The 25,657-nt window shown below is 38.8% G+C and overlaps 1 protein-coding gene across 3 annotated transcripts in view; it reads left to right on the top strand.

Moving 5' to 3' along the window:
• Positions 1-25,657, top strand: part of nuf (rab11 family-interacting protein nuf) — a 415,530-nt gene that overhangs the window by 221,410 nt on the left and 168,463 nt on the right. For all 3 annotated transcript variants that reach the window (XM_067135454.2, XM_067135456.2, XM_067135455.2), the window contains exon 6: positions 777-812. In XM_067135454.2, coding sequence (XP_066991555.2) covers positions 777-812 — 36 coding nt within the window. The remainder of the gene's footprint in view (positions 1-776; positions 813-25,657) is intronic.

Below are 25,657 nucleotides of genomic sequence, written 5' to 3' on the forward strand. Positions count from 1 at the left end.
TATTATTCGGATTTTTGAAGGACGGAAGAAAGTCCATTCGGCACTGTTAAGTTATACAATATCGGCACATAAGAGATCTCGGATGACGAATTGTCTTTACCCAACTAAATGGATAAATGCTTAGCGTGTTGGCCTTTGGTCCAGTGGGTCGTGGGTTTCATGTAATTTTGTAACACATTTTGTCATTTAAAAGTTTTGTATTATGATTAGCCTTCATTGGTTAATTCCGATGGTTCGGAGGCTGGGTGCGCGCGCGTCTCTCTCTCTCTCTCTCTCTCGTCTTCAGAATTAAAGTTCATCATAAGTAGGGCCCCATCTCATAGACAACGCAGGTCACCTGTCAGGTGTCAACTCGAAAGACCTGCACCAGGCCTCTCCGGAGGCCATACGCCATTAATTATTGCCCAACTGAACTAATTAAAACTCGGCTAGAGGTCGCCCAATATGTTTCAGATTTCTCTACCATCTGGTAGAGTAAAAAAAGAACGTCGAAATTGAGACGCAGGCATCCTAAATGTCAAATTAACATGCCTGCACACACTAGCTGTTGTGCAGCCCATGTATTGTCATGAAAATTTTGCTGTTGTGTGTGAAATAGTATTATTCTAAGTTATTTTATTGACTCTCCTTCTCTGGATGAAATCTTGGAATACCTTTTGTTATTTTAAAGTTTACATTATTATTATTATTATTATTATTATTATTATTATTATTATTATTATTATTATTATTATTGGCACAATTTTGTTTAATCTAATTTTATTTTATCTTTTCAGCTCGGGTAAACGCCTCGGTTCCAATGCACTGGCAAGGTAAGAACTCATATCCTGAAAGTTCAATAATGATATTATGCAGTTGCTTTTAGGAAAGAATTTCAATCAATATAACGATGTAGGCTACTTCGAAAAAAATCATGACAGTTTGTTCCTGTATCTATCTTTTGCTTTAACTTCCTAGTTGCTTTGTAGCAAACTGCTCGTTTTAATTGGAAGAGCATGTGTTGGAATTATCTCTTAATTTGCTGCCGGTCTGAGCGGTTCGGATGATAGAAGTTCTGAGCCGAAGTTGGCGGATTCGATCCCGATTCAGTTCAGTGGTATTTGAAAATTACTGAAATACGCCAGGAAGTTTTAGGGACCTCGGTGTCACAGAAAAACGTAAAATTAGTGTGAGGTAAACATTAATCTTAATAGTTTTCAGGGAAAATGACTCGGCTGCATACAGTATATTAAACAGTATATTTCACATTGAGGAAAGCCTGTCTGTCTGTTAGGTCATCAGCCCAGAGGCTGGTTGGATCCTCAAATAGCACCACCAAAGGTTATGCAGTTATAAGGAAACCCCAGTAACCAATGGCAGCACCAAAATGAGGCGTACTAGGCAAGATGAGGAGTGAGGTAGTTTGTCATTGCTTTCCTCACTGGGTCAGAAAGTACTATTGCAGGACGACTGACCCTATGAGCAGCACCTTTCATAACACTCAGATGCACTAGTCATGCTCTGAATGTCATTACTCAGCACTACCCATACCCGAGCAACTTCCATATTGTCACAGCCATGGATGTTGACTGGGACTTCGGTGGAAGCTGCACTTTACTCTGGCCTGTGCCAAGAGATGGATGTAAAAGTACTGTATCCATCAAGAAATGACAACAGGCAGCGAGGAAAACCTATGCAGTGTTAATATTGTTATTGCAGGGATTCCTATCACCTATGAACACAGTCATACGTTTGTGATAATCAAAAAAACTGAAAGATGATAATAAAACAAAGTATAATCACAACTGCAGACTTGTCCCTATGTTGCAATAAATTCAAAATACAGTATAAAGCGAGATAACAGTCGGTTTAACAAACTATTTTCAGTCGTAAAATCACTAGTGATTTGCTTCAGTGTGACAGCGGGCTTATCAGTTACAACACCACACCTCTCCAGGACGCTGGCTGGATCCACTGTTGAGACGCCACCCTAAGCCTCCCTTGAAGGACAATATACAGTGAGAGTTCGCTAGAACAGATATGCATCTCCACTGCTATGTCTATGCCTTCCAGCCTATAAAAGTGGACGAAGCTCACTTGGACAGTACTACGATATCATCAGAGGAACTTGAATCGATTCTCTCCATATACTAAGTAATCACTTACATTGCTTGTAAAATATTATTGCATAGTTATCCTGGACCTCCATGGTCACCTTATTTGTAAGGCATGATCCTACTCAGAAAGTGAAATTAATAAACATCTTACCCGAGTAAATTTCGAAACATGTATACATGCGTTTTAGATATCTTTGTGGATGAGACAATTTTCACCAAAATTATTTGCAAACAAACCTGAACTATTTGTGTAAAAAAGCTGTTTTTTCCAAATTTACTTGGCAATATACAGCTCTATGTTCGAAACCAGTCAGTTTTAGTATAGATCTTTCAGTCTAAAATTATCTAAATTTGTAGTAAGCCCCTGTTAGAAGTGCCATGGTATGGGGTCTTTCCTGTATTTTCTAGGAAATTTAATATTTGTAATTCACCTTATCTTGTAGCCCTCTGTGGCTCAGGTGGCAGCGCTACGGCCTCTCCCCGCTGGATACCGTGGTTCAAATCCTGGTCACTCCATGTGAGATTTGCGCTGAACAAAGCGGAGGCGGGACAGGTTTTTCTCCGGGTACTCCGGTTTTCCCTGTCATCTTTCATTCCAGCAACACTCTCCATTAACATTTCATCTATCAGCCATTTATCATTGCCCCAGAGGAGTGCGACAGGCTTCGGCAGCCGGCAAATTTCGTATCCTCGCCGCTACATGGGGGCTTCATTTATTCCATTCCTGACCCGGTCGAATGACTGGAAACAGGCTGTGGATTTTCATTTTTAATTCACCTTATCTTCTTAGCATAGTACTTGTTGAATTTTAAATAATTATGCCTGTATTATTTATTGACGAATATAGTAACAAGTTAATTGTGCCTATCTGTATACTTACATAATAATAATAATAATAATAATAATAATAATAATAATAATAATAATAATAATATGCATTTAACGTAAATAACTGCAGCTTGTATAATAGTTTCCACCCCGCTTCGCCTATAGTTGAAGTAAGGAAACCACCAAAGCCCACATCCAGAATGGCGGAGAGTGCAATTAAAAGAAAAATTTTACTCAGTTATGTTTCCGCCGTGAATAAAAGCATCCAGTTCCAACCACTTAACGCAGTTCTAAATATGAGGAGGAGGTTGAAATCGAGCCTAGTATAGTCGGACAGTAGATTCGTTCTCTCCTATACTTCATATTAGTTTCTGTAGACCTTCTACTGACGCAACCTGCTGAAATGCTATATTAGTTTGATTATACTAGTATACTTGTTAAGATTTTAGCTTATCAATTAAGACAAAGGTCATGATGATTTTTATACTTGTGTTAAATTGTATAGTTACAACATAGAAGCGACAATTTATCTTACTCCTGGAATTACAAGAGGTTGATATGTTAGGTAAATGAGGCATACAATGAGAAAACGTAGCGTGTCCAGAAGTGGCTCTGTAGTTTGGGCCACGTAGCTATCAGCTTGCATTCGGGGGTTAGCAGGTTCGAACCCCACTGTCGGCATCTCTGAAGATGGTTTTCCGTGGTTTCCCATTTTCACACCAAGCAAATGCTAGGCCGTACCTTAATTAAGGCCACGGTCGCTTCCTTCCCACTCCTAGACCTATCCCATCGTTGCCATAAGACCTATCTATGTCGGTGCGACGTAAAGCAGCTTGTAATAAAAAAGAAAAGAAAAAGTATCATGTCCCAAAACGGAATTGGTATGAAACCACTTCAGGACAGTCAACCTTTGATAAATATGGAACTTCCAGTGTTTTTAGTAAGAAAATGTCCAGAAACGGTGGCTTGTCTTTAGGGCATAAACCAGTTCATGTGTCTGAAAAGCAGTTTTCTATTCATGTCTAATAATGGTGTCACTGGTTGGTTTTACGTCCCATTAACTACGTTTATGATTTTCAGAGACGCCTGAAGTCCATTTAAGTTTAGCACTGAGCATCACAGAATATCCCCGACTCTGGCGTCTCTGAAAGATTAATGGCATTTGGAAACGTTCCACGACCTCCGGTATCCCGTTTAAAATATTCACAAAGCAAGGTTTTTCAATACTAGTGGGCAAAGCCATGAATATTCAGCGTATTTCTGCATTCGTGCTTAAACAATGTGTGATTATGTTGCAGGCGTGACTCTGTATTAAAAGGGCTTAAGTATGTCTTTCATCCGCTAATGATCAGTAGTTTAGTAAATAGACATGAAGTATGTTAGGGGTGATTCCTACATGCACTGCTTCGAGCAGGCTCTCCAGACATGAAGCATAATAAGAATACACCTCTTAAGTAGAATATTTCCTTCGAGATTAACATTTTTGTTTTACAAATATGGTTCTTTGACTTGAATAGTCGGAATTGCAGCCTTCGGTTCAGACGATGTTGAATCCTGCGCATCGCCCATAAATCTAGGCTAAAACCCATATGAACCGCCGACCTGGGAGTGCGTGATTCAAAGGCACATGTGGTCTGGAAAGAAAGAAGAAAACATTTTATAAATTTGAAAAATAGGAACTGATGATCCTGAGTTGCGGACTATTGCCGTGTATTTTGGCTCCGTACCTCCTTCTAACCATTTGCAGTCAAATATGATTATTAACCTATTCACTTTCAGCAAGTGTGGCATTTTTTTTTTACAGGAACGATTGTAAATGTAATAAAAGCAATTTAAAGAGTTAAGTTTTTTTTTGAATAGTGAAAAATATCTCGCTCTGTGTCCGGCTCCATGGCTAAATTGTTAGTGTGCTGGCCTTTGGTCACATGGGTCCCGGGTTCGATTCCCGGCAGGGTCGACAATTTTAACCATAATTGATTAATTCCGCTGCACTGGGGCTGGTATTATGTATCGTCTTCATTATTTTATCCTCATCACGATGCTCGTGTTGCCTACTGGCGTTAAATCAAAAGACCTGCACCTGGCGAGCCGAACTTGTCCTCAGACAGTCCCGGCACTAAAAGCCATACGCCATTTCATTCCATTTCTCGCTCTGTGGCACAGGTTGTGTTCTCGAAACGATGTACCTTACCGTTAGTCATGTAGAGGGCTGGTTTTCAGTGTTCTTACTGCAGGTTTTATAATTTTCGTCCCGCATTCTACATACAGTAGACTCCAGAGAACACACTTCCTACTTCACCTTCCACTAATCTGACGCATCCCTTCATTGCTGAACAAACTCACTACTGTGACTGTTTTCGTGAACTATTCTCACAATTAGGATTTGTTTCAATAAAGTAAAACAGCAAACAAACGTGTGACGCTACAGCCCTTGAACTGCTTTGGGCTGCCAGGACGAATGATTCCCAGTCAGATGGCCTGCATACCGGGTGTCTCACCTAAGGGTAGTCAGGTGCATTTTCTCCGGTGTTTCGGAAGATGTTTTCAGTTTCGTTTTCGTAATGTGTAGGTAGAGCCGGCCCGAACGACTGTTCTCCTGTATGTCATACGACGTCCATTGCCAACAGAAGACGCCGTACAGTTTCTCACTGCAAACAAAATGTTTTTCAAAAGTGTAAATGTATGTGCCCAGTCGATAAAGCAGCCTCAGATTAGTCTAGTACGATATTCCGTCCAAGAAAATACATTGACGGTGACTGTACAGCTTCTCTGGTCGCACTACTATACTCATTTAGCAGTCTCACTCAGCCACTACTGGAAATGCTAACTATTCCTCTTGTTGTGCTGCCACCGTCAATAAATATCCTTGAACGGAATATCGCAATAGGCTAATTTGAGGCTGTTCTATCGACTGGGCACATAAAATCACACTTGAATATAGTAGAATACTCTCGTCCCCTAGTTCCGGATTGCGAGGAAATTATTACAATTCAAATTATTTCGATACATGCATAATTTTGCTCCAATTAATTTATCTATTACTACCTTAAAATTTACAATTACGCCTACTCATCAATTACATCCGATATGTAAATTGTAGTTTCTAAGATTGTTATATAGTCTAGCACAGGGATGGCGAACCTATGACACACGAACACGACTTCTGCGACACGCCACATAACATAGTAACATATTTTAATGTTTTAATGTTTTTAACATGTAATAAATAGGTGGAAAATCTTGAAACATGGCATATTTCAACATTACGCTTTAATAAAGAAGTATGACATAATATTTTGGACATATTTTTACAAATTGTATTAGGTTAAAGCAAAAATATATCATATTCCTAAAATATACATTTATTTTCCGTGATGTTTGCAAAATAACATCATGAAACATTCGTCGACTGGATTTATTTATTTATTTATTTATTTATTTATTTATTTATTTATTTATTTATTTATTTATTTATTTATTTATTTATTTATTTATTTATTTATTTATTTATTTATTTATTTATTTATTTATTTATTTATTTATTTATTTATTTATTTATTTATTTATTTATTTATTTATTTATTTATTTATTTATTTATTTATTTATTTATTTATTTATTTATTTATTTATTTATTTATTTATTTATTTATTTATTTATTTATTTATTTATTTATTTATTTATTTATTTATTTATTTATTTATTTATTTATTTATTTATTTATTTATTTATTTATTTATTTATTTATTTATTTATTTATTTATTTATTTATTTATTTATTTATTTATTTATTTATTTATTTATTTATTTATTTATTTATTTATTTATTTATTTATTTATTTATTTATTTATTTATTTATTTATTTATTTATTTATTTATTTATTTATTTATTTATTTATTTATTTATTTATTTATTTATTTATTTATTTATTTATTTATTTATTTATTTATTTATTTATTTATTTATTTATTTATTTATTTATTTATTTATTTATTTATTTATTTATTTATTTATTTATTTATTTATTTATTTATTTATTTATTTATTTATTTATTTATTTATTTATTTATTTATTTATTTATTTATTTATTTATTTATTTATTTATTTATTTATTTATTTATTTATTTATTTATTTATTTATTTATTTATTTATTTATTTATTTATTTATTTATTTATTTGATGCAATCGAATATCTAAACGAAGTCAAATGGTGGGAGGGGGGGCGTCGTGGTTATTTTAAAGGAAAATAACCGATGGCGCATTGAACAGTAAAATGTAATAAACAAGACCTTAACTGGCACGCTAGTTGGAAAAAGTTTGCCGTCCCTGGTCTAGGACAATATGTATCTTACCCCTATTAATTCGTGCTAGTGTAAATATTTATTTGTATCACTAGTATAAACAATGTTCCTTAGCTTACAATAAATATTATCAATGATTGAATGAGTTGAATGCTCTCATCCTACACCTACGGAACTCCAGCAGACAGGGTGAGGACATTCTATGTGAATGAATGAATGAATGAATGAATGAATGAATGAATGAATGACCTGGCTTCACGCTTGCATGAAAAGAGGTCAGTCTACCAGTCACGGATGACCACGAACCGCGGGAGAGAGCTAAAAAGTTACACTTTAAACAAATATGTGTTTGCAGTGAGAACCTAAACGAGGTTTACCGTTGACACTGGGAGTTACGTGACGTACCTGATCAGCGGTATTGGTTTGGGCTGACTCGACATACACATTACAAAAAGAAAATTGAAAACATCTTCCGAAACACCAGAGAAAAGGCGCCTCATGACTCTTAGGTGAGACACCCGGCAAATTGGAGTTCCAAGTGATGAGTGTGACATCTTCGGCAAACTGATTGGCTTTCACGAGCGAATGTCAATCGTTTCATCGTCTTCATGGTCTCTGATCTCTCCTTATGGTATACGATAACCAAAATTACTAACACTTGAACTTAAATTTTATTCAGAATACAATTATCTCGAAAATAATTGATTAAACTTACGGGAAGGTATTTGCATTCGTTTCTGGTAAATTGAGTCAGGATTGGTCTGCTGGTACATGTTTACGTTGGGTAAATTTTCATTCCCTACCCGGACAGGGTACAGCGGGCCTCCTAGATGGTTATGCCGTCTCTCAGGCCAAGGAGATTCGTGTTGATGTGATGTGATTTACGGAGAAGGTGAGGTGGGTGCGGGCATAGCCTATAGAGGAACTGCCCTGGCGTTCACTTTAGTGCAGGAGGGTGGAAAACTACGCAAAGCCATTCTCAGGACAGGCGACGTTTGGGACCAGTTCCTCCGTCTAGCGAATGTAGAGCCGCAAGGCTAGTAGAACTAGCCGCTGTGCCGAACCAATGTTTAATGTAATCTTATAACTGTCTGTTAATGCCTTATGGACGAGTGTAGTGCAGTCGAGTGTAAAGCTAATCTCAACAAACTAAATCTCTTTAAATGTTTGACATGTTTAGCATGAAAAGACGTAAAATTGGCATACACCGCACGATGACGAGTTTCAAAGGGCTAATCACAATTAACTGATATATCAAATCGAATTAATTTCAAATTCACTGCCACGTTGTTGATTTCAATTGATCTGGATGTCGGTTGATAGATGCCGCACTACGAACTTGATTGTTCTCTCACCTATTCGAACGGCATTTTACTGTACTCGAGGGTTAGGATTACCATAGTTCTCATCCTCCCGGACATATCCAACTTTTAACATCAGAAAAAGCGTCCGAGCAGATTTTTTGTAAAAACTAGGAATTTTTCTCTTTTAGATACGAAGGAAGTACCAAGTTTTATTCACCCTTATGCATGTCCATCCGGTTTTATGGATGTTTTAGCAACAGGCTGAAATGGGCTAAGTAGTTGAAAAATATTACAAAAACTATATTTACAAAGTTACTGAACAATCATGAAAGGAAAATATTAACAATTGAACTTGTGAGTTCAAGAACTTCCAACTCCATTTAAAAAAAACTAAATTCACTTGATGGTATGTATGGATAGCTGAACTTCGGACACATGTTTATAGATGGAGAAAACGTCCCAACTCGAAGCGCAAAGTGCTTGCATAGCATCACGAATGTTTTGTATATTTCAAGAACGTCCCGATGTATGGAGTTGAGGCAGTTTTGAAATATCTGAACAGTTTCCCGTCAGATGTATCTGGTGTTACGTTGTTTACATACGTAACAAAATGGGAGTCCACTGGTGGTGCAGAAGTGAATGGTAACGAAGATTCTTCTAACATTCGAGGAAAAAAAGGAAGAAACGAAATTGGGATAAAAATATAAAAAAGAAAGCGTGAGCATCTGGCCAAGCATATCCAAATACTGTGGGAAACTTATTTCTGCTGAGGATTCGTCGTCTCTGTGACCATTGTGCTGCAGGTGTTCGGGGTACTCACAACACACGCCTTTGATAGAAGGCAGAGGAAATCATCCAGAAGATTGATAGACATATTAGACGATTTCCTTATACAGTTTGTCAGAACGAAAGAAACCATAGTAAATGCAGGTTTTTGTCAAGTGACCTGAATGTTCCAAAAATATGTCCCCTTTTTACCAAAGAACATTAGCCAGATGCCTTTCTTTGTCTGAAATCTGGGGGTGATGTACATAAAGTTAAAAGTGTGAGGTTACTTATGCATTTTATCTTGATCACTTTAATTACGGTTTTGGAGTACCAAAAAAAAATGTTTGTGGCACATGTGCCCTTCTGAAATGCATTACTGACCATGGAAAAATTTTACCTTTAGGGAGAAGCTAGCTACAGATTTAAGAGTCCATAAATGTAGGGCAAATACACTTTACAAAGAACTTGAGAAAGCTTGACTTTCAACAGAATATTCCTTTTCCTCATTTGGAAGTAGGTGAGGTATTCTATTTTCGGCAGTTGAAGTTATATAATGTTTGCATATACAGTTGTAAATCAAAAAAGCTGTGTTGTACAAGTATATGCAGCCTTAAACAGAGGCACGCAGGGGTGTTAGTGAAGTTTTGTCATGCTTATTTCACTATTTCCAAAATTACTTGAACAAAAATGTAAAAATACCTAAGCTTTTTTCAGACTGTTGCAGGGGTCAAAACTAGAATTACACAATGATCGGATTCTTGTCCACGCTGGTATTCACATGTAAATTCACCAATAGTGTGTACAAGGTACCAATAAGGGGTCACAGCTTCCATCCGTGCGACCGATAATTAGCCAGTATTGAAAAAAAGAAACGAAAGATAGAAAGATTGGAGATGTATGAAGGTTGGATGCAACTTGTTGAAACAAAATTTGAGGTTGTCAGGGTGGAAGGGGACATAATAAAAAAATACACAGATCACGTACAGAGATTCTTTAAAACATCTGTAACCAAAAGTAATGAGAAGTATAAGGTGAGCTAGTACAAAACATTCACATTTCAACAGTTGCATAAGTATGATGTAAGTGTCGGTAAAGGCATGTATTCCATTGCACCAGTATACATGTTTCCTTTGCTCAAAAACAATGTTAACTCATGTTATTCCTGTAACCATGTTCAAGTATTTATAAGTTTTTTCTCTCTTGAAAAAAGTGTTGTCCTGGAGTTGGGACGTTCTTGAACTCACAAGTTCAATTGTTATGTTACCTCTTGCCTCTTTCGCCGAAACTGAACAACTGTGTGGTCAGTTTCCGCAGAGTCATTAACTGCAATCTTTATTTCACTATCGCCATAAAAGCCACATTTGTTAACATTCCCGAATATATCTAAAATATCATCCTCCATCATGTTTTCATTACGGCTGAATAGACAAGTGGCATGACAGAAGATAGCTCCCAACGTTGAACACGAGGTATAGAATTATGGCAAGAATATTGAATCGACTGTCATCTTCACAGGGCACTGCCCAGCTCCCTGGCTAAATGGCTAGCATACTGGCCTCTGGACAAGGGGTCCCGCGTTCGAAAATCGTTCGAGTCGTAGATTTTAACACTCATTACTTAATTCCTTTGGCTCGATAACTAGATGTTTGTGCCATCTTTAGTATTATGTCATCGTAGTTAAGGCTCCATACTCAAACACGCGCAGGTCGCCCATGGATGTAAACTCGAAAAACATGCACCAGGCCTCTCCGGAGGCCATACGCCATTATCATCGTACACAGGACACAGTCACACGATACCACCCCGTGTCGAACAACGGAACTGCAGAGTCAGATTAAACTCGGGACTGGGAGCGGGTGTTACATTTGAAATTTGAGTTATCTCGAGATTGGGACGGTGAGTTCCAAGTTAACTTGTGGTGGGATGGAAAAAGTTGAGCTTCTGAAAATCATGAGAGAAAGCAAATTGAATTAGCTAATCAAGTGTGGTATACATATTTCAGTGAGTCTCAAAGTGCTGAATGCACTGAGAATTCCTGAGAATTGTTCCTTCTTTTCTCCATTCCTAGCTACAGTACAAATGCTGTACGTATCTTCTTCGATAAATGCGCAGTGCACCAACAGAAAGAAATTCACGATTGAAAATGTGAAAGCCGTTATATGTGTGCACATATCAACTGCGTTCAGTTTTAGAAGTTCAAAACCCCATGACGCAACAGCCTCGAAGGGCCATGGCCTACCAAGCGACTGCTCATCTCGAAGGCCTGCAGATTACGAGGTGTCGTGTGATCAGCACGACGGATCCTCTCGGCCGTTATTCTTGGCTTTCTAGACCGGGGCCGCTATCTTAGTCAGATAGCTCCTCATTTGTAATCACGTAGGCTTAGTGAACCTCGAACCAGCCCTCAGATGCTGGTAAATATCCGTGACCTGGCCCGGAATCGAACCCGGGTAAGAGGCAGGCACGGTACCCCTACATCGCGGGGCCGGCACAAGTTCAGCAAGACGACTGAAAATAATGGTGGTGATGTGTTCTCAGGAGTGACCGACTGTAACATCTATACTTGAAACTTTTTATCTCAAAGAGAAGTACTGTTCTAATGCACTCAGTCGAATGAACAAGTTTTACATGCCACTAGAAGTCTTCTTTCAGTTACAGCAGGTGTGCTACTGAAAGACTAACATCGTTACCATCATGTAACTGTATTATATTATTCATTCCTGTAGCCGAGCGTTGAGGTACGCACCGCGATAGAGATGGGAATCTATTGCACATCGGTTGGAGATCTGATTTTCGAATCTCAGCTGTGGCATCATGGTTGTTAGCTAGGAAATTGGGAGACCTCCTCTTTGTCGCTCTCTTCTTCTAGGAAAATGCTGTCATGTGCGATTATTGCATGTCGCAGGGTATCTTTCCCAATCCTAGACACGAATACATTCACGTTGTTGTAGATCTACCAGTGACATGTGTGTTCCATAATTCAGCCTTAGTCCATATCTGTTCACAGGGAAGATGATCGAAAAATATCACAAATCTCTAATATGAATAATCGAGAGCTACGTATTAATATGTTAATGCTACGAACATATCCTCGGACACTCCCGGTATTAAAAGCCGTACGCCATTTCATTTACTGATCATAATTTTGTTTGACACGATATGCAACACACACGACACTCCAGCCCGGCGTGGAGTATAGATGACAGTCTTCAGGCATTAGACTGTTAGCCACCAACATTCCTCGAATGCATCTCGGCGACTGCATGTGAAATTTGTTTTGGTCTAGTAGCTCCTATTTCCACTATCAGTGTGATTCCAGTAATACTTGGTAATCATTTCTCATCAAGAGGAGAGTGTGTGATAAGCCTCACCTGTCGATGTGTTTCTATACACTGGGTTCATCTCAGAGCCGGGACTCGTTCACTAGACTGAGATGAATATAAACCGAAGAAATTGGCGAGAAATCGACGTCTTCGTTGATCGCAGGCAATTTGACCGCGATATTGAGAGCGATAATGTATTATTATATTCATTTCTTACCTACCAAGTGGTCTAATATCTCTCTAATTATAATTATTCTGTTAGTATGATCCCTGCTAAACAGTATTGTATTTACAATAAGTCAAACGTTATTTCAGACTAAAATATATGGGTGATGGATTACATCACATCCTACAGGATCATTGACTATTTCCCTTTAACCCTGAAGCACCAGTCAGTATCATACAGTTATTCTAAATCATGTACAAGTAAACCTCGTTATACGCGATAGTTACGTTCCGCGGAATTGCCGCGCATACCGAATTCGCGTAAATTGAGTCATTTTATATGTAAAATATAGGGTTAGGTTTCCATTTACTCACATGTTAAGTTTAAAATAGCAAATATTATTAGTATTTCTACAAGAAAAGAAAAATCATTAACATATTTCTTAGACGCATTTTAATGCAAACTTTATACACTTAAAAATGTAACACTTAAACACACAATAATAAAATAAACTCTGCATACAAGCTCCTGACTTTAGCTTGAATAGCAGCTCCGGAGAAAGGCATGTGTTGCTGGTTGTGATGCTCTATCCGATCCATTTTTTGCATCGCTTCCGAGCGAGATTTGGCCATTCCAGTCACACTTCAGTTAGCGAAAGATTGAACAGTTTTTTCGAATTGATTCGGCAGAGTCACGGATAGTTCTCACAGTGGATTCACTAAGTCCCAAAGAACGCTGAATATCAACAATACGCTCACCTTTCTCATAGCGATCCAAAACTCCTAACTTTGTTTCTAACGAATATGACTTCGACAGGCACACTTTCTTTCCTTTTATCCGGCATTTTAAATACGCCTGTCAAGTGCAACTTCACAGATCTACTCTTCGGAACTGACGATTCAAGTCTCGATAAACACGACAGAAGATCCGCGTAGAGATATGCTCGCCTCGTTTAACATTGGCGCCCAATATAGTGTAGGTTAGAGTTAGGACCGCATGTCTGTACCCGCCTTAAGGCATTACAGCTTCTACGTACAGTATTCTTAACAGATGGCAGCATTAGACTAAAACCAAAATCGCGTATATGCGATAACGAATCCGCGTATAACGGGGTTTACCTGTATTTGTTTTTTGTAGGAAACTTGTTCCATCAAGTGCGCTTCAGGTTATCGCCCTAGTTCTGAGACACACAGATGAGGCTCGGTTGAGATAGAGACAGGGATAGCTCAAATTAATATTCACATAATACAAAATACTTATGGTAACTAGAAATCTAAAAATCATAGTCACTTGTCCTAGAAAAGACACGAGACAGGGAATTAATACTTTCGTTACGTACCAGTTTTCAATAGGACTAACATTGACAGAGATATGTGAGAATTCATTGTTACACGTTCCTCTTAACTACAACTCTAATCAAACAATTAATGTATCTTACTTTCTATCCCTCCTCCATTAAACTTAAATATAGAGTTTCGCAAAGTTTTGTCCAGCTGTTTTAACAGACAGGGAAAGGGCTGAACCTGTTTTCAAATTTTGTTTGCCTAATCCTAGGTAAGAACGAAGTATGTGACAAAAATTCAATATCATACAGTAATCTAACCTACACACAGCACCTGGTCTCCGATCTCATGGGCTAATAATGAGAGACAAATAATGATAATCGGAAAGTCAGAAAGAAAAATAAAAGGATTTAACATAAAACATCTTTACACGTAAATCTAAGTGAAGCTGTGAATAAAATTAAATAATGATTAAAATACAGTCTCTTTATTCATTTAAAATCCTTGCTCAATACTTGTTCATAGTCGAGCAACACAGTGTAGTGCATCTCCAGTTATTTCAGTGAAATAGTCAGTGCTAATTTTATAACCGCACCTTTAACGTTGTATCCTGATGGCTGAGGACACCATTTTAAATAATGTTTTAATGCAGCATATCATTATTTAAACTAACAGAATGCTGAATCTTAACAGGGACATACAAAGCAAAGCTGTAAATCCCTAGCGATATGGGAAGTAAAGGCTTCCTCTATTGGTAACTTCGGCATTTACAGGGATAGAGTGTTTTGCTGAATGTTTAACCAGATTTTCACCGTGAAATTAATCTGGCATTTAGGCCTATTTCTGGAACAGGATAAGTGATCATCTGGGCCATGAGTCTCCCCAGAAATGGAAGTTCTATTTCTAAAATATCTTCAATTTTATGACTGGGAATCAAACCATGTCATCCTGGATGAAGCAGGCAGCCTGGTTCTTTCTTGCTAACACCTTTTCTCTTTCAGTGCACTAAATCCGAATTTGCAGTAGGCCTATATCGCATAATGGACAAAGGTACATCAGTCCATTCTTAGAGCTGCCAGTGGTGATGATCGAACTCATTACCTTCCGTATCAAAGTTTTCAGCTTCACGATCGACTCTTTCAGCAATATGAGCCAAATAATTTTCTGGCGCGAGCATGGTGGTTTATTGTTCCGTACTTCGAGAAGATGATTCTACTATTCGTAAATGGAGGAACTCGATACCATTTGTAGTTAAGTTTTAATTTTTATTTACAAATACTAGTATCAAGTCTCTGGAAGTATGGAAGTACTACACCAAGGTCAGTATGCTGTTGCCAACTGTTATATAACTTTGTAAAGAAGATTGCTTTTTTACCGCGTATTTTCCACTTGCGTCATGTTTTTCCCCGGTTTGTTAAATGAGCTAGTTCTCCAACTGGCCAGTAGAGCCACAGACTACGAAGCGCGAGAGTGCCGCACTCTAGCGAGTGCTGCTACAACTATCAGTGAGGCTACCACAAAAGTACAGCTACAGTATACCAATACGTCAATCGCCAGATTTCAATTTCTGATTATCGTATACTATTGAGGACAAGTTAACATGCAATATTTTTATCTTCCCTGAGAGTTGTCTGCATATTGTTGTAATGTATTAGTTCCGTTAGAAACATTTTGTGTTGTTAAAATGACCCTCTTTCCTTCGAAGACCAGGTGCGGTGTGTAGGTTAGAATTACTGTATAATATTGATTTTTTGTCACATACTTCGTTCTCATCTAGGATTAGGCAAACAAAATTTGAAAACAGGTTCAGCTCTTTCCCTGTCTGTTAAAACAGCTGGACAAAACTTTGCGAAACTCTATACCGTATTTAATTTTAAGGGAGGAGGGATAGAACGTTAGATATATTAATTGTTTGATTAGAGTTGTAGTTAAGAGGAACGCGTAACAATGAATTCTCACATATCTCTGTTAATGTTAGTCCTGTTGAAAACTGGTACGTAACGAAAGTATTCTTCTTTCTTCTTTTTCTACCGCTTATCCCACACCTGTGGGGTCGCGGGTGCGAACTGTGTCGCACATGTGGATTTGGCCCTGTTTTACGGCCGGATGCCCTTCCTGACGCCAACCCTATATGAAGGGATGTAATCACTATTGCGTGTTTCTGTGGGGGTTGTTAGTGTAATGTGTTGTGTTGTGTGAATATGAAGAGGAAAATGTTGGGACAAACACAAACACCCAGTCCCCGGGCTAGAAGAATTAATCAGAGACGATTAAAATCTCCGACCCGGCCGGGAATCGAACCCGGGACCCTCTGGACCGGAGGACAGTACGCTGACCGTTCAGCCAACGAGTCGGACTACGTAACGAAAGTATTAATTTCCTTTTTTTTTTAGTTATTCATAACTATTTTGTATTATGTGATTATTAATTTGAGCTATTGCTGTTTGAATTAGATAGTTTAAACTTCATATGGTGAAACTCTCCGAGATAAGCGAATTCATAGATATTCGTCTCCTGAATGTCGGAATGAGTGGAAGGTAGGGATGACCAGATTGTATGCACGTCCTTGAAACTATGACGTGAAGTGACGTGTAGCGCGTCGAGTATCTGTCCGTATTTCGCTGCCCAACCCCTTTGGAGGGTCTGCCTTAACAAGGTCTGCACCAGCCTATAAATAGCCACAAGAAATAATGGATGATTTATTATTATTATTATTATTATTATTATTATTATTATTATTATTATTATTATTATTATTATTGACTCGAATTATTTACAGTATGGGCATATTTTTTCCTCAGAAATCAGTTGACATGAACAGTTTCCAATTCCTGAGAAGCAGTACACACCTTTGGCCGTCTCCAGCTGAATCAATATATTGACGCGTATGATTCCCATTTACTAATGAACCCGTTTGTGCCGGTTGCGGCACCTAATAAGTAATTAATTACAAAGACCGGTATTAAGGTAACTAGCCAGCCTCGTAGCTGATAGCATTCTTTCTTGGAGGTCCCACGTTCGATTCCTGCCATATCGAAGGATTATGATCCTGGACTGAGGACTGAAACAGGGTCGCTCAGTGATAGCTTGAAGACATCATCACTTCCTTCTCATCAAGACGGTCATGTTCAAATCCCGATGTAGGATTTAAAAAACAAGTCACATCCCTGTGGTTCGATTTCTACTTAAACTGGAGGTTCCGCGTCTGTAGTCACTGTATCAAGAATCACAGAAGACTACAAGCTTGGTTGCTTTTGGTCATACCGAGCAAGTGGTCGTGCGGTTTGGATCACGTAGCTATCAGCTTGCATTCGGGAGATAGAGGGTTCGAACCCCACTGTCGGCAGCTCCTAAGATGGTTTTCCATGATTCCACATTTTCACACCAGACAAATGCTGGGGCTGTACGTTAATTAAGGCCACGGTCGCTTCCTTCGTACTCCTAGCCCTTTCCTGTCCCCCATCGTCGCCATAAGACCTATCTGTTTCGGTACGACGTAAAGTGAATTCCTTTTGGTCATGAAAACCAAGTAATACGGCTGAGGATGTCATCACACTGACCACATGGCACTTCACTATCTGCAGGCCGTCTGGCTGGGCAGCAGTAGTCTTGGCAAGTTAATGCCATTGAAGGACTGTACGTATCTCGCGTTTGTTTTGTTTAGGTTTGTTTTTGTTTTGTTTTTTGTGTTTCTGTTTTTGTGTTTTGTTTTGACGTGATCACGTCTAGCAACGCAGTATGCATCGAAAGTTGGCGTCACGAAAATCAGCCTATCACCGACTGTTTCTTGCTAACTATAAGTGTAGTACTGTATAGCGACGTGCTCGTACGTATTGAAGAGTCAGCAACCCCCCTTACGGAATGTGGTAACCTGGCCGTTCTGCGCCGTAGTCCGAAACTTTCGAGCACGATGTTCCTCATTCTTCGTGATGAAGTCAGTAGACCTCTTCATCCGTGTTTATGGGGGACATTGGTCTCTTTTGATCGTTTTTAACGGCAAAATATTATTCTGTGTTCAAGCCACTATGTTATAATCTCCTTAAATTATAATTTATCTCTTAGGGAACAAAATAAAAATTCGAGATTGTCGCTGTGAACCTCAAGAAGTGAAGTTTTCCTTTTTTAGTTTTACGTCTTAAATTTGTTTTTAGCTTTCAGCTTGTTATATATGACCTCACTCAAAATAATGCCGTATTGATTTTAACATGTTTTGATCATTTTACCGGAAATAAGGCAATGTGAATTCGATCCGCTGATCATTTTAAATTCATTGTCATTTCATCTCGTACCATCAGTTACCGATGACCTAGATGTTAGGCTCCTTCAAACAATCGTCAACTTACTATCAGATGTTTGTTTTGGCTAGTGATTTAACTAACATCGAAGGTGGTTTTCGGCGACGGAAGGATGGGAAGGGGTAGGATTGGGAAGGTAGCGGCCATGGCCTTAAGGTACAGCCCTGGAATTTGCCTGGTGTAAAAACAAGAAACTACCGGGCGAGTTGGCCGTACGGTTAGAGGCGCGCAGCTGTGAGCTCGCATCCCGGAGATAGTGGGTTCGAATCCCACTGTCGGCAGCCCTGAAGATGGTTTTCCGTGGTTTCCCATTTTCACACCAGGCAAATGCTGGGGCTGTACCTTAATTAAGGCCACAGCCTCTTCCTTTCCATTCCTAGGCCTTTCCTGTCCTATCGTCGCCATAAGACCTATCTGTATCGGTGCGACGTAAAGCAAATAATAATAATAATAATAATAATAATAATAATAATAATAATAATAATAATAGGAAACCACAGAAAACCATCTTAAGGGCTTCTGACGATGGGATTCGAACCCACCATCTCCCGAATGCAAGCTCACAGTTATGTGACCCCAAACGCACGGCCAACTCACTCAGTCCCAATTATACTGTAGGCCCCCTTTGGTACAGATAAATTCGTCGGAGAGATTCTATAATACCACAGATTTGTTATACTCTGTTCAAGGATCTATTGTTCACGATGTTCTAATCTCCTCAAATTAGAATTTATCTGTTAGAAAATAAAAACTCGAGATTGTTCGCTGTGAACCTCAAGAAGTGAGGTTTCTTTTGCTGTCTTACGATTCCTGTATCAGAATTTTATGTTCACATCATTGCTACTGAGGCTGCTAGTAATCTCGAGAGATCTCTCGAGTTTTAGAACCTAAGTCAAAAGTGCCTTTTTTTTTTTTTTTTTTTGCCTTCCGGAAGTGTTACTGATAATGAGCATTAGTCATTCGGACCGCTTGTAAAAAGTATCATACTAGATGAGTAATGGGAGGCGAGCTGGCGATGAGTCTTGGCTGTTACAATTTTTCTTACAGCGTGGTAACTAAACGAGAAGGGGAAAACCTTTTATGCTTAAACCTGTACACTGGTTCACCAAATAAATATTGTAAGTTGCGTACCGCCACAATATTTTACTGTATATCGTTTGACATCTAGAATGTTAGAGTTCAAAATGAGGATGTAAAACTGCAACGTTTACTACAGTAACCCTCTGCTTACAACTATATTACGTTCCTTGTCACAAACCTCCGGGACGACAATGCATTCGCATGCATGATCACGGATGGACTGAAATTGACAGGGGAAACCAGAGATCCCGAAATGGATCTATCCTGCCTGCATTTTGTACAGCACAAATTTCACGCGGATTCACCCACAAGGGCCGTAAATAAAGTAGTGACAATATTTAATGAATTATATTCCTTCATTCTAGTCACCCGCAAAGTCGCGAAACCGTTGGGGACCGTTGGCTGGGCGTTCTCTGTTGAGTGACGGAGCGCCTTATTGCGCGGAGTACAGATGTCACAACAGGAAATCGGCAGCCTCAGTGGGTACCTTCAATTCTGGAAACAGGTCGAAGTCACAAGGACTCATGTCTGGTGAGTACGGAGGGTGTTCCAAGAATCTCCCAATACCACCGTAACAAAAAGAGCTTGACATTGTTAGTGACGATAGGGCGATCATCTCGCAGTAAAGGCGGACGTTTGCATCTCATAGTCGGATGCAGATGTCGCTCCAGAAATCGGCAATACTAGTCACTGTTGAAGACCTGTCCCTCAGGCACAGCATGCGCAAGAATAATACCCTCGTAGCAGTGTTGTCAACTCAGCGGATTTTCCGCCAAATTTGGTGGATTTTTTAAATAGAACAGTGGATAAATTTTCCATTTAGTGGACAGCGGATTTTTTGACGTATTTTGGAACTTCTTTAAGCGATTTTCAGCGGTAACTATCACCTTTCATCACCAGGAAAAACATAATATAGAACTTACTACGGCATAATAGTCTATTTATTTCCGTTGTATTGAACTTATGCTGCATACCACGACTCGTTTTCTAGACAAGCTCTGGCCCACAGCCTCAGTCAGAATTTGTTACCCGGATAGTGTCGTGTTTGATAACGTGTCTCTTTTGACATCTCGTTATTTTTGGTGCGTCAATATGTCGAAATAATAGGTTGAAAAGTAGTCCGATATTTCGTAAAGAGTGGTTAAATAAGTAAACTTTAAAAGACTAGTTGGTTGAGCTTCCCAGTGACTCCAAATACCGACGGTGCATCTGTTGGCAGTGCAATATAAACGCGTAATTGATTGACATTATTTCTTTCCGCATATCAAAAACAATGAAAACAGTAATGAAAGTGAAAATAACTTTCGAAATAGATTTGAAAATTTCCGTATGTGCTTTGCTGCTGTGAACTGCCAGCATATACTTTGAAAAAGATTGGTATCATGTGGCTTCGTATGAAACCACAGCACCTCAACTCAGCACATCTGCTTCAGAGCATGTAGTGCGGGGAGGAGATGATGAACTCCTGTTCTGAAACTGGTGAGTGTTGAGTTAATTTATTTAATTAAAACAGCTGGTATATGCTATTTTGCTTCAGTTCGAAATTTAGCGGAATATAGCGGATTTTCAACTAACATTTAGCGGAGAAAAGATTTATGGGTTGGCAACACCGCCTCGTAGTCGTATTCCACAATCAGCATAAGCTTCACCCGGCTGGATTCCTGTCGAAATTTCTGTGGACGTGGCGAATCTGAGTGAGGCCATTCATTCGATTGACGCTTTAATTCAGGCTCATAGGCTCGTGCCCACGGCTCCTCAGTGGCGACAATACGCTGCAGAAATGCGTCTCCTTCGTTGCGATATCTGTCCAGGTGGATGCGAGCCAGTGCATACCGTTGCCATTTCCGTACGTCGGTGAGTTGATGTGGAGACCAACGGGATGCAATTTTCCTCGGAAACAAGACCACTCACGATGTCAGTCTGATATTGAGGAATGGACAGCGGTGCATATCTGCAGTTTCATTCTGACCGGCACGAAACCCCTCTTGCAACCGTCCTGTACTGTAATGCATTCTTGCCGCAGCCTTCACACAATCCTCAATAACATTCTGATGCATTTTTGCTACTGGCAACCTCGATTTTAATCCATGAACGTTGATCACCTTTTGAAAACATGCTTTAAAGCGGTAAAATCGACACTCTTCACTTCAACACTACACATCGACAACAGCGCCATCTGACGGCTCTCATATCCTATTTGCGCGTGGCCGATCTCCTGCGAGTGTCTGGACTACGTTGCCATTACTTTATTTACAGCCCTCGTAGATTACAAGTTAAAAAGTTGGTTACAAAGATACTCTCCTTTATTGGAGGTCTACCTGAAAATAGCTACACCATTTCGTGACGAGGACATGAATTTGCATTTGTACATAGATTAGAACTCGGGACGCACCGAGGAAGGAGACTCTTAACTTCTGACCCACGGAGGGTAATAATACTAATAAGAATATGAATACAATTTAAGTCTCTTGGTGAAATAATTCAGGAAAATGGACTCGAAACAAAAGCCAATGAAATTAGAAGTCAAAGGATGGAAACTGCATATAGATAAACCCAAAATGTCTATACCAATAATTTTATCATCAAGCACACAAAACTAAGACATTACAATACAGTCATTAAACCAGAATGTTTTTATAGGTTAGAGACGCTAATTTTGAACAGGGATGCAGACATTGAAAAAAACATTGGGAAAAAGGAACGCAAAATCATAAAAATTCTAGGCCCAAAATTCATCGGCGGACATTACCAGCTTAGAGGCAGGCAGCAAATCAAACAATACACAAATATTCACAGTGACATTAGAAAACGCAGGGTAAGATTCCATGGACATATTAAAAGTGGGCATCAGACAGATTTACCAAACAAAGAGTCGAATTCTATGAACACAGGAGTAAAGACAAAACAGACACAATGAATGGATTCACAAAATCAAAACCGATTTTTAAGAGGCAGGAATTACACCAGCAGGTGTCAAAACAGGGTAATCTTCAGATCCAAAATTCACAAATGGCAAGTTGACCAAAAGGAAAAAAATGTCGTATCCCAGGACGGGTTCGGCTCGCCAGGTGCAGGTCTTTCTATTTGACTCCTGTAGGCGACCTGCGCTTCGTGATGAGGATGAAATGATGATGAAGACAACACATACACCCAGTCCCCGTGCCAATGGGATTAACCAATTAAGGTTAAAATCCCCGACCCGGCCGGGAATCGAACCCAGGACCCTCTGAACCGCCAACGAGTCGGACACCAAAAGGAAAGACCAAAGAAGACTAGAACAACCTGATCTCGAGACAGAAAGGAAACCTACAGTAAAAGAATGAAAGAAGGAACAAAGGAAGGCAAATGCATCCCTCTAAGTATTTTGTGTAGTCCTAATGGGCTTATTCGCATATATATGTATAAAATAATAATAATAATATAATAATAATAATAATAATAATAATAATAATAATAATCGATAATTATTAATTTGCTTCTAATTAACAATTAATGTCTTTGTTATTCCGTGTAGATCAAGATTTTTCCATGTTATTAGAGCCGGGCGTACCATTTACGAGGAACGTACACCTTCATCCCTAGAACAGAAACCAGGACAGAAGCCATCATGATTTCAGTTGTAACACTTTATCCTTACATATGTCACTCTTCGCACTGAATATAGCCGTTCCACCAATCGGAATACATTTGTTAATAATATATTAGACAGGCCTTCAAACTGAGGTTTGGTTTTTATGTGAACAAAGTGTTCTCGGGTGAATGTTGTTAAGATTGAATCTAAATCTAAATACCGTTTCGTCTATGACCTGTCAGTAATGTGTGTGTTCATTTGTATCACAACAATCGAAACGAAAAAGGAGTAGTGAAGAAAAACACTCTCTTGCTGTGAATGGGAGCTGAATCTTCTTCTCTTGGAAATTAGAACCTACAGTGTATGATGCTTATAGTCCACTTTACTATTAGATGTATGGAATGTTTTCTCTGAGTGACTGCTTAGTGAAGTTGTATGCTCATGGTGGCAGAATCACATCCCGGTGTAGCCGGTTCGTATTTAAGAATGCTATATGTGAGAAGCTGTTATCGGTTGATTGACTGGCACATTCAAGAATACCTTTTCGGGGCTAACTCCTAGTACTTAGGCCTCTGGTAAAATATATTGCAATTGAAGCGACATTAAATACATACTATTCTACTATTCCGTCCGTCCCTTCCTCCCATCCCATCCCATCCCATCCCATCCATCGTCCTCACGTTTTGAATTGTGGTCAGTGGAGGATTTTGGGGTTTTTAATTTGCCATTTCACTTCGTACCATTAGGGGCCGATGACGTAGATGTTAGGCCCGTTTTAACAAGCATCAATCATCATCAACAGTAAATGTCATTCCACGCCATCTCTCCACTGACAGCTTGGACATTCCGCTTAGTCGAGCAGCTCGTCTCTGTCCTCTGTGTTAGTACTCGTGATTTGTTCCTAAAAACATGGTTTCAATGCATCCTACACATGTTTTCTGTACAGTATTTATACCAGGACAACTCGCCTTCTGCCAACAGTTCAATGAAGCTTCCTTTATTGATCAGCTAGTGGAATTACCCATTCTTCACACGGAAGTTTTTTGTTAATGAAACAGCTCGCCGCCCGCCATCCGTTCGCAAGTTGTGCCGAATATGTTAGGCCTGGATATTATCTCAGCCAAGCATTCGTCCTTTTATAGAAATCACCAGTTGCTTCAACCTATACCAGACGTCAGACACGTGATTTATTACAGTCACTCTAACCTCTTGGCCGTACAAGTCTGTACCGTATATTGCATTTAAATAAGGTAGCAAGGGAAGAAGGAAACTATTCGTCTTGCTTGATAGCGACCACTTAGTGATGTATTGCTACCCTGTCAGTAACTACGTAATTCACAGGCGTGTTTAGAATAGAATATTCTCTCTTCCCCCAATTTTGGATCACCATAATTTAAGGAGAGAAAGTTCGTTTTTTTCAATCCAAATTGTTTGATATATGGATATCAACTGACATAATCCTTACTACAGTTTGTTTGCCTAGAACAACATTAAACTGTATAATTATTTATTTATATGCTAAGCAAATGTTCACAAGATGTTCACTAATTAAATCTAAGAATAGTTTTATACATATTTTACACATTGTTAGATTGTTTAAATCCTACATTTTTAAATGATTGTATATATTCTAGGACGAATGTGTATCCTCCCTACATTCGTGCTTACTTTCTGTTCTTTCACTTTCCTTTGTCATATATTTGTTATAACACAAGATAATTTTACTCTCCGTCCTGTTACAACTGTATTTTCTTACTTACTTTATTTTTTCTCTCTTCTTTTCTCTCTTTCTTTCTGTCTTTCTTTTTAACCTTAGATTCACTATCAGATTCTAAGTGATTGTCTCCCCACAGACTCTTTAATAGATATGCTTCTTCATTACTTCGTCACACAACAAATACGATTATCATTCTTATAATTCAAACATGTCCAAATACTGGATCTTAAAAGAACTCTTGCGGGACACAATTCGTGCGGCACAAAATGTCGGCACTTCGTCGTCTCTGAAAACCGTACAAGTAGTTAGTGGAACGTAAAACGAGTAACATTATTATTAGTTCAGTAGGTCACAAGAAACGGTAACAAAGCGATAACTGCTACCAAGACACACGTCCATTCCACGAGGCTTATTTTATTCTTCGTGCAATAATTGCTCAAACAAGTATAGGCATGATAATATTTTGGGATTTTGCCGTGTTAAAGAAAATATAAATTCTTTACGTTCCGCTCCTTTGCTCCGCGCTTTCAGAAAAGACACGGAACACGTCTGTTATCGTATTCTCACCACCGTTACTGAATGTCTTACCGTCAGGTTAGACCTTCCCTTGAACTTCACGGTAAGAATCCGAGAGGGAGTTAAGTGACTGCTAGAAGTGCGTTATTTCAAATATTAACAATTTAGTGTCATCTTAAACATTTGCTTACTATTTAGGATGTGCTCCAATGGTCTGGCTGCTTGCTTTTACGCATATCTTTGCACGAGTCGCTACAGTACGGCAAGTCAGAAAATTTACCGACACGAGACTGACGTGGTTTGGAAGGTGCAAATATGACACGTATATATAAGAACCAATAGATTTTATACTTCAATAATTGAAGAAAATTTCTATAAATAACAATGACTGAGGGACTGAAATTTA

This window comes from Anabrus simplex, chromosome 1 (genome assembly GCF_040414725.1).
Source record: "Anabrus simplex isolate iqAnaSimp1 chromosome 1, ASM4041472v1, whole genome shotgun sequence".
NCBI lineage: Eukaryota > Metazoa > Arthropoda > Insecta > Orthoptera > Tettigoniidae > Anabrus > Anabrus simplex.